General features: G+C 50.4%; 3 protein-coding genes across 4 annotated transcripts; all 3 read left to right on the top strand.

Annotated features, from left to right (window-relative positions):
* The first annotated feature begins 644 nt into the window (after positions 1-644).
* Positions 645-13845, top strand: NXF1 (nuclear RNA export factor 1). 2 transcript variants are annotated; one of them, XM_036257929.1, is made up of 21 exons: positions 645-813; positions 2790-2973; positions 3191-3341; positions 5241-5324; positions 5410-5514; positions 5633-5713; positions 5831-5900; positions 6020-6108; positions 6232-6339; positions 6519-6628; positions 8436-8472; positions 8762-8830; positions 8911-8966; positions 9162-9269; positions 9626-9684; positions 9790-9905; positions 10020-10062; positions 10630-10702; positions 11225-11407; positions 13300-13360; positions 13477-13845. In XM_036257929.1, the coding sequence occupies exons 1-21, from the start codon at positions 786-788 to the stop codon at positions 13513-13515; spliced, it is 1854 nt and encodes a 617-aa protein (XP_036113822.1). In that variant the 5' UTR covers positions 645-785; the 3' UTR covers positions 13516-13845. The 2 variants fall into 2 exon arrangements, with proteins under 2 accessions (XP_036113822.1, XP_036113823.1); XM_036257930.1 differs by lacking the exon at positions 11225-11407.
* On the top strand, positions 3425-4495 carry LOC118627607 (transcription factor BTF3-like). Its single transcript, XM_036257931.1, has one exon. The coding sequence runs from the start codon at positions 3569-3571 to the stop codon at positions 4049-4051; it is 483 nt and encodes a 160-aa protein (XP_036113824.1). The 5' UTR covers positions 3425-3568; the 3' UTR covers positions 4052-4495.
* Positions 13846-14009: 164 nt separating the features above from the next.
* Positions 14010-15083, top strand: TMEM223 (transmembrane protein 223). Its single transcript, XM_036258934.1, has 2 exons — positions 14010-14322; positions 14735-15083. Exons 1-2 carry the CDS (start codon positions 14010-14012, stop codon positions 15025-15027), a joined length of 606 nt encoding a protein of 201 aa, XP_036114827.1. The 3' UTR covers positions 15028-15083.
* The last annotated feature ends 1 nt before the right edge of the window (position 15084 follows it).

Below are 15084 nucleotides of genomic sequence, written 5' to 3'. Positions count from 1 at the left end.
GTCTGTGGTGTGTGGGGAGGTTTGTGAAGACGGTTGCTCACTAAAGCCTGACAAATAAGTCATTTGACTCTGCAACGCTTCGTGGGGGGAGATATATAGATCAGAAATTCATTTCACAAATAGTGAGTTCCAGCTATGTGCCAAGCATGGTACTGAGCCAGGCGCTAAAGAAAAAAAGCTATGATTTAGTCAAAGTCCCTCCCTGCTCCCTCGGAGCTTACGTTTAGTTTTCTATTTCTTGACAATCCATTTTATAGGCAAGAAAAGCGAAGCATATATCCGTAGCTGGCAGGGGGCTAAGCTGAGACAAACACTTGATTGGATCCTTCTAGGGATCTGTAAGCGGTCACTCCCGCTCCGAGGCCCAGCTTTCCCATTCCTCGGGAACCCTTTGTGTGGCCCCTAATCTCCGTTCTTTTCGGAGTCCTGGGCTTCGGTTGCCGTCTGCTCCAGCGATAACCCCGGAGGCGCTGGCGTAGCAGCACGCAGATGCAAGCCGCGGCGCAGCAAAACAGCCCCAACTGGCAATCCCTTGTCTTGGGCGGGTGGTGTAGCGGCAGAGCCCCGCCCCTGACGCGGATGCTCACCCAGTGCGCACGCGCGGTGGGCGGGGCCCTCCAGGCGGCACCACCCACCACCTGGAGACGTCGACGGCGCGCCGCGCGCTTGGCCGCATAAATGCGGTGGCGCCGGGTGTAGGGGCACTTCGACCTGGAGAACCTGGGCATTCTGACGTCTGTGGCGTTGTGGCCCGCGCCTGAGCCCGTCCTGCTTCTCGCTGTGCCATGGCGGACGGGGGAAAGTCATACAACGGTAAGTGCTGGCCCGAGTCGGGGAGCGGGACGATCTGGGGTCGGGGTGGGCGGCGCCGGCCTAGGCCGCAGCGCCAGGCGGAAGGCCGCGAGGGGCCCACGTCCGCGGGGAACGGTGGCGGCGCGGGCCGGGGGCGAGGTGGCGCGGGAGGGCCTGGCCGGACCCGAGGGTTGGCGCCCGAGTTGTTGACTCCGGAATTCCGGGGTTGCGAGTAGCCGCAGCTCGCAGCGGGTGGCTCGGCAGTGGGGTGACGAGATTCCTTTGAACTTTGTGGGTGGTGTATCCCTGTCATTTCAGTTTGGCGTCCAGACTCTTTTTAGTGTGAGTCAGTACCCTCCTCAAGGGCTACCTGTGTCCTAATATCTATCGCATCCAGTCGGTCTTGCCCCACTTCCTGCCGCTTTGACTTTGACTAAGTATTTTAGACTTACACACCAACTCGATGCTAGACCAAACATTATACTGGGTCCAGCGTAGTGGTTTGGAGCACATGACAGCCGAGGTTTCAGTCCTGAATTGGCTACACCAGCTTGAGTTAAACTCTCAAGCCTCGATTTCCACTCCCTTAATGCAGGTAGAAACAGTATCTACCGCTTAAGTTTGTGTCCGTGTATGTTTGTGTGTGTGTTAAAATGAGATCATTTATATTAAGTGCTTGGTGTATCATAGTGTCTGGCACGGGAGAAAGTTCTCAGTCACTATTAGCTGTGTCTTCTGTTCATTTATTTTTTTTTTCTAGGGTCATTTCTTGAATTTCATTGTTTGCAGGGTGCTGCATTAGAGTCATGGATTTTTGTTGTTGTTGTTAATCCTCACCTGAGGATATTTTTCCATTGATTTTTAGAGAGTGGAAGGGATGGTGTGGGTGGGGGAAAAACATCCATTGGTTGCCTCCTGCAGGCACCCTGACCAGTGCTGGGGGTTGAACCTGCAACCCAGGTATGTGCCCTTGACCAGGAATCCAACCTGAAACCCTTCCTTTCATGGGCCAGTACTCTGACCACTGAGTCACACTGTGCATGGCAAGGGAGTCATGGATCTTTTTATTTTATTTTAAGAATCCATTCCTACACACCAGGATTGAGAGGGTCACATTCCTGGAGAGTATTTGAGGACTCTTGGTTAAGCACTCTACCTGCCACTAGATGCTGTGTCTAGGATTTGTCTTCTGGGTTAAAGGACATTTCTGGCCAAAGAAACAAAGAGCTCACTGCCAAAACTTCAGCATGGCACTGTGAGAATAAAATCTTTATAGAAATTCTTAAATTGGTCATATTTGTAACTGACATCTGTACCATGTAGGCAAAAGAAGCATTGTTTACTGAAACCTGTTGTAATCATTGTGATTGATTGGTTTGAGGGGAGGGGAGAGAGGTCATCATCCAAATATTGAGTGGATTAAATGTAGGTTTGGGAGGCTGCGTGAAAGCAGGTTTCAGGGGGGTTTTCAGAGGATCTGCATTGTGTCCAGTACCACTTTTGGATCACTCTCACTTCCACATTCTGTTTCTTATCTCTGCTTCATTTTTCAAAACCCTTTAGTTTCTCTTTTCTTTTTTTGGATTTATCATCAGATAGAGCGGGAGGGAGGGAGGGAGAAAGAGAAACATTGATGTGAGAGAGACACATTGACTGGTTGCCACCCACATGACCCCAACTAGGGCCAGGGACAAACTGCAACCAAGGTTCGTGTTCTAAGCGGGAACCAAACCTGGGAATTTCTGGTCTGTGGGCCAACACAACAACCGCTGAGCCAAACCAGCCAGGGCAAAACCCTGTAGTTTCTCAATGGTTTTTCCCTGATGTTATCCCACAGAGAGGGTTCTTTCTCTTGGCAGGTGGAGGAGTTTGCGTGGAGGGTGGCTTGCTGTAGTTAGTGTGTACCTCATCCATCAGGGTGCTGGATGAAGACTATCACAGTAAGGCAGTTAGACCAGTGATGGGTGTTCTAATTTGTGTTCTGCTTCCAACTCCAGAGCATGATGATCGTGTTAGTTTCCCTCAAAGAAGAAAGAAAGGCCGGGGTCCTTTCCGGTGGAAGTGTGGTGAGGGGAACCGTAGGTCTGGAAGAGGAGGTACTGGTATTCGGTCTTCCCGCTTTGAGGAAGATGACAGAGATGTGGCAATGAGTGATGCCCAGGATGTTCCCCGAGTACGATAGTAAGTAACCAGTTGTTGTGGTTTGACTTTAGAGACGCATTCATTTATATTGCCCTCTTACTCCATGTCATTTCTTTTCCTACCCACAGGAGTGAGAAATGCCAGGACCAACTTAATGGTTTAACTGGCTTAGTTGTAGCCCAGATAGCCATGCAGCAAGGCCTTTGAGAAGACATTCCTAGCACGTATGGGTGTCTTATTCTCTGTCTCCCCACAGCAACCCCTATGCTGCACGACCCAACCGTCGTGATAATTGTCATGATCGAGACCGCATTCATGTTACTGTGCAGAGAGACAGAATTCCTCCACAAAGAGGGGCTGCTGGCACCAGCCAGGATGGGACCTCAAAGAACTGGTTTAAGATTACAGTGAGTATCTTGGAAATAGATGGTGCAGGGGAAATGGGGGCTGGGCTCAGAGTGAACATGTTTACTCTTCACCTCACAGAATCAGTCTTCTCAGCTGTTTACTCCACAGTCAGGTATCCATCCTTTTACCTAAGGAGCAATATCTTAGAAAATCCGACTGCAGAGTCCAAGACCCCCCTGAAGGCCAACCCTAGACCCCCGCGCGGCCCCGTTTCTTCTCCAACAAGATGAAAGAAACTATTATGAACCAGGAGAAACTCGCCAAACTGCAGACACAAGTGTGCATTGGTGGGAAAGGAACTGCTCGTAGAAAGAAGGTGGTTCACAGAACAGCTACAGCAGATGATAAACTTCAGTTCTCCTTAAAGAAGTTAGGGGTAAATAATATCTCTGGTATTGAAGAAGTAAATATGTTCACAAACCAAGGAACAGTGATCCACTTTAACAACCCTAAAGTGCAGGCATCTCCGACAGCGGACACTCTCACCACTACAGGCCATGCTGAGACAAAGCAGCTGACAGCAATGCTACCCAGCATCTTCAGCCAGCTCGGTGCCCACAGTCGGACTAGTTTAAGGAGACTGGCTGAAGCTCTGCCCAAACAATCTGTGGATGGAAAAGCACCACTTGCTCCTGGAGAGGAGGATGACAACGAAGTTCCAGATCTTGTGGAGAATTTTGATGAGGCTTCCAAGAATGAGGCAAACTGAATTGAGTCAACTTCTGAAGAAGATAATCTTGAAGAAGTTACTGGGAGCTGCTATTTTATATTATGACTGCTGTTTTCAAATTTTGTTTATGGATCTGATAAAATCTAGATCTCTAATATTTTTTAGCCCAACCCCCCTGGACATTGCAGCTCTTTTCAGTTTTTGCATATACATAAATCATTCTTTGCAGCTAATTAAGCTGAAGAGGCCCGGGAATAAAGTTTGAAACAGGTTAATAAAGTTCTTTGCCTAGTATAAAAAAAAAGAAAAGAAAATCTGACGGCAGCTTCAGAAAAGGAGTAGAAGGGACCAGCAGGATTAGGAAGAAAGGAAAGGCCATCTAAGGGAAATGTAATAACTGGGAGGTGGAATAACTCCTCTGGATGTCTCCATTTGGCTCAAGCCAAGTTGTGGGGGTTGGGGTCTCTCGACTTCTGAGGTAGGCAGGGTATAAATAATATGTTGGAACTTTTATTTTTTTTTATTTATTTATTTTTGTTCAGATAGAGTGGAAGGGAGAGAGAAGAAGAAAGAGAGAGAGAAACATTGACGTGAAAGGGACCCATCAAGTGGTTGCCACCCACACGACCCAACCAGGGCCGGGGACAAACTGCAGCCAAGGCACATGCCCTTAGCGGGAACCAAACCCGGGTCTCTCTGGACCGCAGGCTAACGCTCTAACCGCTGAGCCTAACTGGCCAGGGCAACATCTTGGAACTTTTTTTTTTTATCGTCACCCAAGGACATTTTTTCATTTTTTGTTCAGAATGGGAGGGAGAGAGAGAGAAACATCAACGTGAAAGGGACCCATTGAGTGGCTGCCACCTGTACGACCAACCAGGGCCGGGGACAAACTGCAACCGAGGTGCGTGCCCTTAGCGAGAACCGAACCTGAGTCTCTGGACTGCAGTCCGACACACTAACCACTGAGCCAAACCGGTCAGGGCAATATCTTGGAACTTTTAAGTCAGTTTGATTCTTTCGATGAATACAAGTGTAGTTTTGTGTGTTTTTGTTTTGTTTTTATCCTCACCTGAGGACATTTTTTGCATTTATCTTCAGATAGAGGGAGAGGGGGAGAGAGGGAGAAACATTGTTCCAAGTTTGGCAAACTATGTGAAAGGCCACTAAATTGGATCTGCTGTTCAGCCTTAGTTATATAATGTTGCCTTCTCTTTCTCTCATGTAGATTCCTTATGGCAGGAAATATGACAAGTCATGGCTCCTGAGTATGATTCAGAGCAAATGCAGTGTCCCTTTCACCCCCATTGAGGTAAGATAAGGCCTGAGTGGCTGACGGAGGGGCCAGGTAGGCCAGGGGCTCTGGGTTCCAAATCTGCTGCTCTTTTCTCTTGCAGTTTCACTATGAAAACATGCGGGCCCAGTTTTTTGTTGAGGATGCCAGTACCGCCTCTGCATTGAAGGCTGTCAACTATAAGATTTTGGATCAGGAGAACCGTAGGGTGTGTACAAAGAGCCTGGCTTGGCTGGAGGTGGGGATTGGTGCTCAGGGCACTGGGTCTTGGTCCCAGGGCTTAGGCTCTCGTAGCGTTCACCCTGCCCTTTATGTCTTCCTGGCAGATACCTATCATCATCAACCCCTCTCTTCCACCCTTTACTGTACAGAATGAGCTGAAGCCAGAACACATAGAGCAGCTAAAGGTGAGGCAGGCTCTAGTCGTGTGTTTCCACCCCAGTCCCAGCAGTTCTCATATCCTCACGCCCCTCCCCTCAAATAACGCAACCCCAGTGACCACTGAAGCCTTTTTCTTCCTCTAGTTAATCATGAGCAAACGATACGATGGCTCCCAAAAAGCGCTTGACCTCAAGGGCCTTCGTTTAGACCCAGGTATTGTTGGCAGCAGTTCTCAGATGGGTGAAGATGGAAGGGAAGGGAAGGTTTGAGAATGGTTTGGTGCTAATGCTGACCTAGGCACACCTTCTCACACTTCCCTTTCCTTCCTGAAGATTTGGTGGCCGAGAACATTGATGTTGTCCTGCATCGTAGAAGCTGTATGGCAGCTACCCTGCAAATCATTGAGGAGAACATCCCTGAGGTGAGGCCTTGCCTCGGAATTAGGTGGGAGGAAGCAGGGTGGGATAGATAGGGTGGGGTTGGGAGGCAGATTTGTCTCTGCCTCTCTGGTGAAGCTTCCTCCAAAACTCTTTTCTCCTCACAGCTGTTGTCTTTGAACTTGAGTAGCAACAGGCTATATAGGCTGGATGACATGTCTAGCATTGTGCAGAAAGCACCCAACCTAAAGATCCTAAACCTCTCCGGAAATGAGGTGAGACTTGAGACCTGAATGTGTTTTTGGTTGAGGTGGGCAGAGGGTGAAGAGGACTTGCCCGGTGGTGGCAAGAAGCAAAGGAAGAATTTAAGAGATGAGGGTGGGGATTTGAGTGTGGGCATCTAGCTGGCTCTCTTTACTAGGGTCTCTTTCTTGCCTTCTCCCATCCTTTGCAGTTGAAATCTGAGCGGGAATTGGACAAGGTGAAAGGGCTGAAGCTAGAAGAGCTGTGGCTCGAAGGAAACGCTCTTTGTGACACCTTCCGAGACCAGTCCACCTACATCAGGTCAGTTGTAGCCTCTGTTTCCCCTCCTGGGGACCTTCACCCCCTGGGAGGCTGAGTTAACGCACCCTGACCAGTGCCCGTCTGCAGGAGATGTGCAGCCCTAAGCTGGAACCACCTGTCCTTTGGGAGGATCACATGCTCCTCCCTTTTGTCTGTCCATATGCCCCAGCTTTGCCCCACGTCTCCTTCCTGTTGTTTTTTTACCTACTTGTTTGCTGGTTCTATGGTCTTTCTCCTTTCTTCCTGAACACAGCCTTTTCTAGAGTCGCCCTACCTGATTGTTCCAGGAAGGGCACCTCCCCTTTTCTACCATGACTGGGGTGTCTTGTGTGTGCCCCACACACGGAGGTGTCTTGTACCAAGAGCTTGACATCCTGGGCTGAGAAAGCCCTCTCCCTGGGCCTACAGGCTGATGGGCCGTTTCTCCTTTGTCCCATATTGGCTCTTCTTGTCTTTTTGCCAAGAGGGATCCTCTTCTCACAATCCATTTGCCCACAGCTGTTGCCTGGGCTTTCTGCTCGTGCTGAGGTTGAGGCCTCCTGGTGGCCGGTGCCATGGATCTGTCTCTAGCCCAGTGGTGTGAGCTGGGCCCTCCCTGGAGAAGAAACCTGGGTTCCCCAAGACATGTGACCAGAGCCAGGGCCCCGCCAGCAGGCGAGGGGATCCCAAGGCAGGTGCTGGGCGTGGAGGCCACGGGGGCATAGGCTACCAAGGAGACAGAAGTGAACCTCTTGCATTGGGGGGCACTGCCCCTCCCTCACTTGCACACTTCACATCACCCTGTTTGGCCCCGGAGGATGGCTGGTTAGCCAGAGACGGGTAAGATTCCTCAGGGAAGGAACAACCTAAGACAGGCACAGTCGCAGAGGGGCCATCAGGAGAGAACTTGGGGGCCAACAGAGGTGGGGCACAGACCCTCACCCCCCCAACTTTACAGGGGCCTGAACCCTCACCCCTTCTGAGGGAGGTCTCCTGCCCCCATGGCTGCTTCGCTTCCCACGCCCAGCTCAGATCGGGACCCAGGTAGCAGACAGAGACCTGGCCAACAGCATCTGCCCTGTCGCTACAATGAGGATTTGTTTCCCATTTCTACCTTGGACCACAGGGAAAGGGGCAGCTGAAGGAAAGGGCTGTGTCAGGGTGCCACCTTCTTCCCTTGGTTCTCCCTCTTTTCTGAATGCTTCCTTGCCTTGTAGTTCCTTTGCTTTCTCTTTCCTTTTCCTCTCTACTCCCCTGTATCTTTCTCCATCTTCTCCTTGGCCTTGCCCCATCCTACCTTTTTTCTATTTCTTTTCTCCTTTTCTTTCCCTCACTCCTTCCTTGGCCTCCCATCTTCCTGACCCCTGCCTTGCTCATCTCCCTGCCCCAACATCCTGTGCCATCCCTGTGGTGTGTTCTGGTCTTGGCCATGGCCAGACCTGGCAGAACTGATGGATACCTGTTGAGGCAGCGGAGCCCCTGGGCTCCCACCCCATTCCCTCTTCCCGGGGCTGCACAGGTGAGTAGGTAGAAGGTAAGGGGGGCAGGGAGGGAAAGGACGTCCTGGGCTTAAAGCCTGGGCTGAGAGTGCTCCTCCCATGGTGCTCAGGTCAGGCAGAGAAAGGAGTCATCCTTCAAGGTAATCATTTCTGGGTGCCCCAGGTAAAGGGGAGTTGGGCCATTTTTTTAAAGTTCAGAGGCTGGGAAAGTGAGAGAATGAGTAAGGTGGGAAGGATTGTCCCTCGGGTGTTGGTGTATTTGCTCCTAGAGCAGCCCAGGAGGCACGGTGGCTCTGAAGCGTCACTCACTTCTGTCCCGTTCTTGACAGCGCCATTCGTGAACGATTTCCCAAGTTACTACGCTTGGTAAGTTCTAACAATCATTTTTCGTGCTCTTCTAACAATCATAGCATCTCCCACCAAGGTCTTGCCTAACGTGTTTTTATGACCATTAATTTGGGGATTTGGGGCCCTTTGAAAATCCAACAAAGGCTATAATACCTCCTTCCCGGAAAAATGCCTGTAGACAGAATGGTATGTTAGGATTCCATATCTCTTTTATACTTGATCTCTGTCCCCTTTCTCTTAGTTTTCCATTTTATTACCTGCCTTTTTTTTCTGGTTTACACTCCCAACTCTCACTTTCTTTTGGCAGGACGGCCATGAGTTACCCCCGCCAATTGCCTTTGATGTTGAAGCCCCCACAATGTTACCACCCTGCAAGGTGAGAAAGGGGGACAGAGTTAGAACTTGTGTTGGGAGGAGAGTATTGGTTACATGGTCCTACTATCTGTTTAATTCCAGGGAAGTTATTTTGGAACAGAGGCCCTGAAGAATCTGGTCCTGCACTTCTTGCAGCAGTAAGTATCTCAGGGCCCCTGAGGCAGGGGAGAGGTGGGCTGGCCCCAGGACAACTCACTCTTGAGAACTATTGGGTTCCACCCTGGCTGGTTTGCTCAGTGGTTTGAGCATCAACCTGTGGACCAGAGAGCTGTCAGGTCCCTTTGTAGATCTGGACTGTGGAGCACAGACGTTCCCTTTTGTTCTCCCCACAGGTACTATGCAATCTATGACTCTGGAAACCGGCAGCGGCTCCTGGATGCCTACCATGATGGAGCCTGCTGCTCCCTGAGCATCCCTTTCACACCCCAGAACCCTGCCCGGTGAGAATCACATCCCAGAATCTGCCCAGGACCAGAGTTTCTCAACAGATACTGGCGAGCACCTGTTAGCATCCACACTGCTCTGACCACCACCTCCTTTTCCTCTTTTTTTTTTTTGTTAACTTTTACTCAAGGATATTTTTTCCATTGATTTTTAGAGAGTGGATGGAAGGAAGAAAGGGGAGTAGAGAGAGAGAGAAACATCGATGTGAGAGAGACACCTTGATTGATTGCCTCCTGCACACATCCTGACTTCGGCCAGGGATCGAACCCGTGACCCTTTGGTACACGGGCCGACGTTCTAACCATTGAGTCACTCCGGCCAGAGCTCACCGCCTTTTTCTTTTATTCCCCAGAAGCAACTTGGGTGAATACTTCAAGGATAGCAGGAATGTGAAGAAACTTAAAGACCCAAGTAAGTGTGTGATATGAGCAGAACAGGATGTGAGAAGGGAGTGGAAAGGAATCAGCCATGGGGCTCAGGAGAGCATGGCAGCTTCTAACCTTGGCTTCTCCTCAGCCCTGCGGTTCCGGCTGCTGAAGCACACACGGCTCAATGTTGTCGCCTTCCTCAATGAGTTGCCCAAGACCCTACACGACATCAATTCCTTCGTGGTTGACATAAGCGCCCAAACGGTAAGCACTGATTTCTTCCCCAACAGCCTGGATTTGGGGAAAGGGCAGTTCAGAGGCGAGAGGGACTCGGGCTCTGGCCAGGAGCCTGCATGGTAACTGTTTCTTCTCTTTCAGAATACGTTGCTGTGTTTTTCTGTCAATGGAGTCTTCAAGGAAGGTGAGCATCTTTGGAGTCCTGTTGTGGAGCAGCCCTTTCCCCGGCTGCAGTCTTTCTCAGCACTGTTTCCCAGCTACCTTCTCTCCCCTCTTCTCTGACCTTCTCCTGTTATCCCCCAAGCCATCTTCATCTGGCCTACCCTCTACCTATCTTTCCAGTCTGGGATATGGGAGAAGCCTGAGGATTAGGAGGACACAGACTGGAGTCAGGCAGGTCTGAGCGTCTGTCTCAGCCTTGGTCCTGTGTGTCTGTGGGCAATTTACATTACTTCTGAGCCTCAGATTCTTTACTTGTAAAAGAGGGTTAGTAACAGCCATCTCCTGGTGGTGCTATGGAGTGACTTACAGAGTGCTTGGCGCACACAGACTCCATCAGTGGAATGTAAGTGGGTATCACTGTCCTTTCTGACCTCTAACACTCCCCCAGCTCTGCAACCCTGCACCCACATAATCATCCCTGTCTGGCCCACTGAGGGCACTTTGTATCAAGTACGACCATGCTCTGAGAAGCTATTTGCGCACATCAAGTGTGAGCGAGTCTCAGGGGTCGTCACCATTGTCATTGCAGTGGATGGAAAGGCCCGGGACTCTCTGCGAGCCTTCACACGGACGCTTGTTGCTGTTCCAGCCAGCAATTCGGGGTGAGTGGCTTCCCAGTGGGCATCTAGTCCCAAGCCATGGCCAGCTCTGTGGGATTGGAGGGGAGGGATGGAGGCAGGCCTCAGGGTGTCTTAAGAATTTCAGGGAGGGAAAGGAATCCGAGGAGGAGGCTCACATTGTGGTGAAGAGCTTGGCTCTGGAGTTGGCCTGGCTGGGTTTTTCAGCCTGGCTCTACCACTTGGCTAAGGGCCAGTTTCCTCATCTGAAAATTGGTGTAACTAGTCACTTCCTGAATCTGTTGTTCTGTTGTGAAGATAAATAGGGGCTAAGAACTGTTCATGGTTTGGAACAGAATGTGCAATTCTGTGTCAAGTTTAGTAGATGATTCCATCTGTGGAGTTCATGGGAAAGTCCATATCAATAAATGTAATAGCAAAGAGTAGGAAAGGGACCTTGTAAATGTTTTACAATCTGAGTGAAATGTCAGTGAGAATAGGAATAATGTTAGGAGGATGAGATTGTCTGTGGTTGTTCAACTGTCTAAGGTGCTTTCTGTGCCCAAGGCTGTGCATCGTAAATGATGAACTGTTTGTGCGGAATGCCAGCCCTGACGAGATCCAACGAGCTTTTGCCATGCCTGCTCCCACGCCCTCCTCCAGCCCAGTGCCCACCCTTTCCCCAGAGCAGCAGGAAATGCTGCAGACATTTTCTACGCAGTCTGGCATGAACCTCGAGTGGTCCCAGAAGTGAGTATTGGGCATGTGTACAAACAGAGGTTGTAGTGAATAATGAGTGCTCCTGAAATTTTAAAAGCCAACACAGCCCTGGTCGGTTTGGCTCAGCGGTTAGAGCATTGGCCTGCAGTCCAGAGAGACCCAGGTTCGGTTCCTGCTAAGGGCACGTACCTGGGTTGCAGTTTGTCCCCGGCCCTGGTTGGGTTGTGCGGGTGGCAGCCACTCAATGTGTCCCTTTCACATCGATGTTTCTCTCTCTCTCTCTCTCTCTCTCTCTCTCTCCCTCCCTCCCTCCCACTCTATCTGAACAAAAAATGGAAAAATGTCCTCGGGTGAGGATAAAAAAAAAAAAGCCAACACAGATTCTTTAAAAAAAAAAAAAAAAAAGTCTGGCCGGTGTGGCTCAGTGATTGAGCATCAGTCTGTGCACTAAGAGGTCATTGGTTCAATTCCCGGTCAGGGCACATGACCTGGTTGTGGGCCTGATACCCAGTGGGGAGCATGCAGGAGACGGCCAGTCGATGTTCTTTCTCATCGATGGTTCTGTCTGTCTCTTTCCCACTTCCTCTCTAAAATCAATAAAGGAAAAAATAAAAATAAAAAAAAAGAAGAGCCCTGGCCAGTGTGGCTTAGTTGGTTGAGCATTGTACCCTTGCACCTAGAGGTCTCGGGTTTGATTCCCAGTCAGGGCACATGCCGGGGTTGTGGGCTCAATGCCCAGTAGGGAGTGTGCAGTAGGCAACCCACTGATGTTTCTCTATCATCAATCTCTCTCTCTCCCTCTCTCCCCTCAACCTCACCCCTCCTCCCCTCCCTTTCTTCCACTCTCTCAAAAAAAGACAAAACAATGGAAAAAATATTCTTGGGTGAGAATTAACAAAACAAAACAAAAAAATTGTAAGAAAAAAAAAGATGGTCCATGAAAAATTTTCCATATGTATAAATTAGCATAACAAAATTTAAAGCTAAAATGAAATCCCTTTATATATACTGTTCTGCAACTTACCTTTTTTTTTAATCCTCACCCGAGGATATCTATTTATTTTCAGATAGAGTTGGGGGGGGGCAGAGAAACATCAACATGAGAGGGACACATGGACTGGTTGCCTCCTGCATGACCTGAACAGGGCCAGCAATGAACTGCAACCAAGGTATGTGCCCTTGGCCTGAATTGAACCTGCGACTATGGTCTACTGCTGAGCCAAACCGGCCAAGGCTGCAAGTTACCTTTTTTACTTATCCCATGAACATCTTTTCCTATTAGAATAAAGGTCACCAGAGTTGTCGTTTTGTTTTGTTTTGTTTGAGATTGGAAGGGAGTGGGTGGAGAGAAACAATGAATTGGTTGCCTCCTCATGTGCCCCAACTGGGCCAGGGATCAAAACTGCAACTGAAATACATGCCTTTGACTGTGAACTGAACCTGAGACCCCTCCAGTGCACAGGCCAACGCTCTAACCACTGAGCAAACCTGCTAGGGCTAGTTTTGTTTTTTTAATTGATTTCAGAGAGAGGAAGGGAGAGAAATGGCAACATTAATTGGTTGCCTCCCGCGTGGTACCCTGATTGGGGATCAAACCAGCAACCTAGATATGTGCCCTGACTGGGAATCAAACCCACCACCCTTCGGGGTGCGGAACAGCGCTCCAGCCAACGAGGCCACACTGGCCAGGGTGTGTGTGGTCTTCTTGGTAGCTGTTTAATACATATTGCTTTGTGTTCAGTAGACCATTGATAAACATTTGGATTTTTACTTATTTTTCATTTGTATAAATTGTGCAATGATGTATATAATTGTTGGAAAATTTGGGCAGGTGTTGTATAGAATGGATTCTGAAGTGGCTTTTAGTGAGCAGGTGACTGTACTCTGGCTCTAACGGAGGTGCTCACATTTCCCTGCTCCAGGTGCCTTCAGGACAACAACTGGGACTACACCAGATCCGCCCAGGCCTTTACTCACCTCAAGGTGAAGTTTGGGAAGACAGTGGCAAAAAGACAGATCTCTGGGCCTTCAAGAGGGTTGAGTAATGGGCGTGTGGGGTGGGACGACCTGGCTGTATTGACCTTTCCTTTTTCTCTCAGGCCAAGGGTGAAATCCCAGAAGTGGCGTTCATAAAGTGATCCCTAGTCGTCATGTCCCAGAAGAAGCCCCTGTAAATAGTCCTTGGATATTGATGTCTCCTTGCCATGGTAGTCGTCTCTTCCTCTCCGGCCTGGCCTGAGGCCACCCTGTGACTGTGACCGAGGAGGGTGGGCCTCTGGATCCCTCTCCTCACCTGCCTTCAGGAAAACTCTGCAAGACTTTCAGAAGTTTGAGCCTCACTGGTGCCCAGAAGCCAAAGGTTACTTTGTAGAACTGACACTAAACTACCCGAAGGACTGAGGTGCTTTGTGTACTTAACCCCAGAATCAGCCCTCCCTGTACTTTTTAAGATAAAGAGTGATATTGTATTTTGTGTCTTGCGTGCTGGATTATTGTGCCCGGTCCGTATGGTTAAGGGGGAGAAGCGGGGTGAGACCGAGGCTGCCCGCCTCCAAGACCCATTGGAGGAATGGGGGGGCGGGACCCGACCCGTCCACAGGAAGTCCCGCCCCGGAAGCGGTGCTGCACTTCCATGGCGGCCGCTGGGCGACGGCGTCTGGTGTGGCTTGTTTCCCTGTGGGACTTTCCCGTGCACCGCACCCTGCATGACGTGACCCCACCACGGGACGTGCTTCTCTTCGAGCACGAGCGGGGCCGCTTTTTCACGGTTCTGGGGCTGTTCTGCGCTGGCCAGGGCGTCTTCTGGACCTCCCTGGCCGTGGGGGCCTTGGCCCAACCCCCAGTGCCAGCGCGGCCTCCGGATGTGGAGCTCCCAGACCGGGGTCGATGGGACGTGCGCTCCGCGCTCTGGCGCTACGGCCTGGCTGTGGGCTGCGGCGCCATCGGTAAGGCGTGGGCTGGCTTCCCACCAAGGGGGTGTGTGGTGGCTGGTGGCTGGGCACCTCCCCGCTTCCTCGCGCAAGGAGAGCTAAGGGCCCGGACCGTCAGGACGAGTGGGCAGGCCACTCCCCGTGGGAGTGAGGGACACCGGAGATGGAAGTCCCAGAGCACTAAGCCCTCTGACAGGCCTAGGCTGAGGTCAGCCAGTTACTTCAGCCCTGGACTTTTCTCATTAAAATGGGGTTGGATGTCTATTAAGGTAGTGGGGAGGAATGAGTAACTCAAGGACCTGCGGTATAAGAGGAGCTCAATAAATGCCTCTGTGATCAAAAGCATCTCTTTATTCAGGGACACTAGAAGGGTTGCTGCTTAGCTCTCCAGTGAAAACCCTTCACCCCAATCTGCTCTTCCCTGCAGGTACCATGGTACTTGCTGCTGGTCTTCTCTTCTCCCTCCGCTCTGTACGTTCAGTGATGCTACAGGCTGGAGGGAAGCAGGTGACCCTCACCACTCATGCCCCCTTTGGCTTGGGTGCTCAATTTACTGTTCCCTTGAACCAAGTATCCTGCATGGCCCACCGGGGTGAAGTCCCTGCCATGTTGCCTCTAAAGGTCAAAGGCCGACGCTTCTACTTCCTCTTGGACAAAGCTGGACATTTCCCCAACACGAAACTTTTTGACAACACTGTGGGTGCTTACCGTAGCTTGTGAAAAAACAACCTCTGGACACTCACCCCTCCCAGATGGGAATAAAAACTGAATCTTAAG

This window comes from Molossus molossus, unplaced genomic scaffold (genome assembly GCF_014108415.1).
Source record: "Molossus molossus isolate mMolMol1 unplaced genomic scaffold, mMolMol1.p scaffold_m16_p_13, whole genome shotgun sequence".
Taxonomy (NCBI): domain Eukaryota; kingdom Metazoa; phylum Chordata; class Mammalia; order Chiroptera; family Molossidae; genus Molossus; species Molossus molossus.
This window is presented reverse-complemented; position numbering and strand designations above follow the sequence as displayed.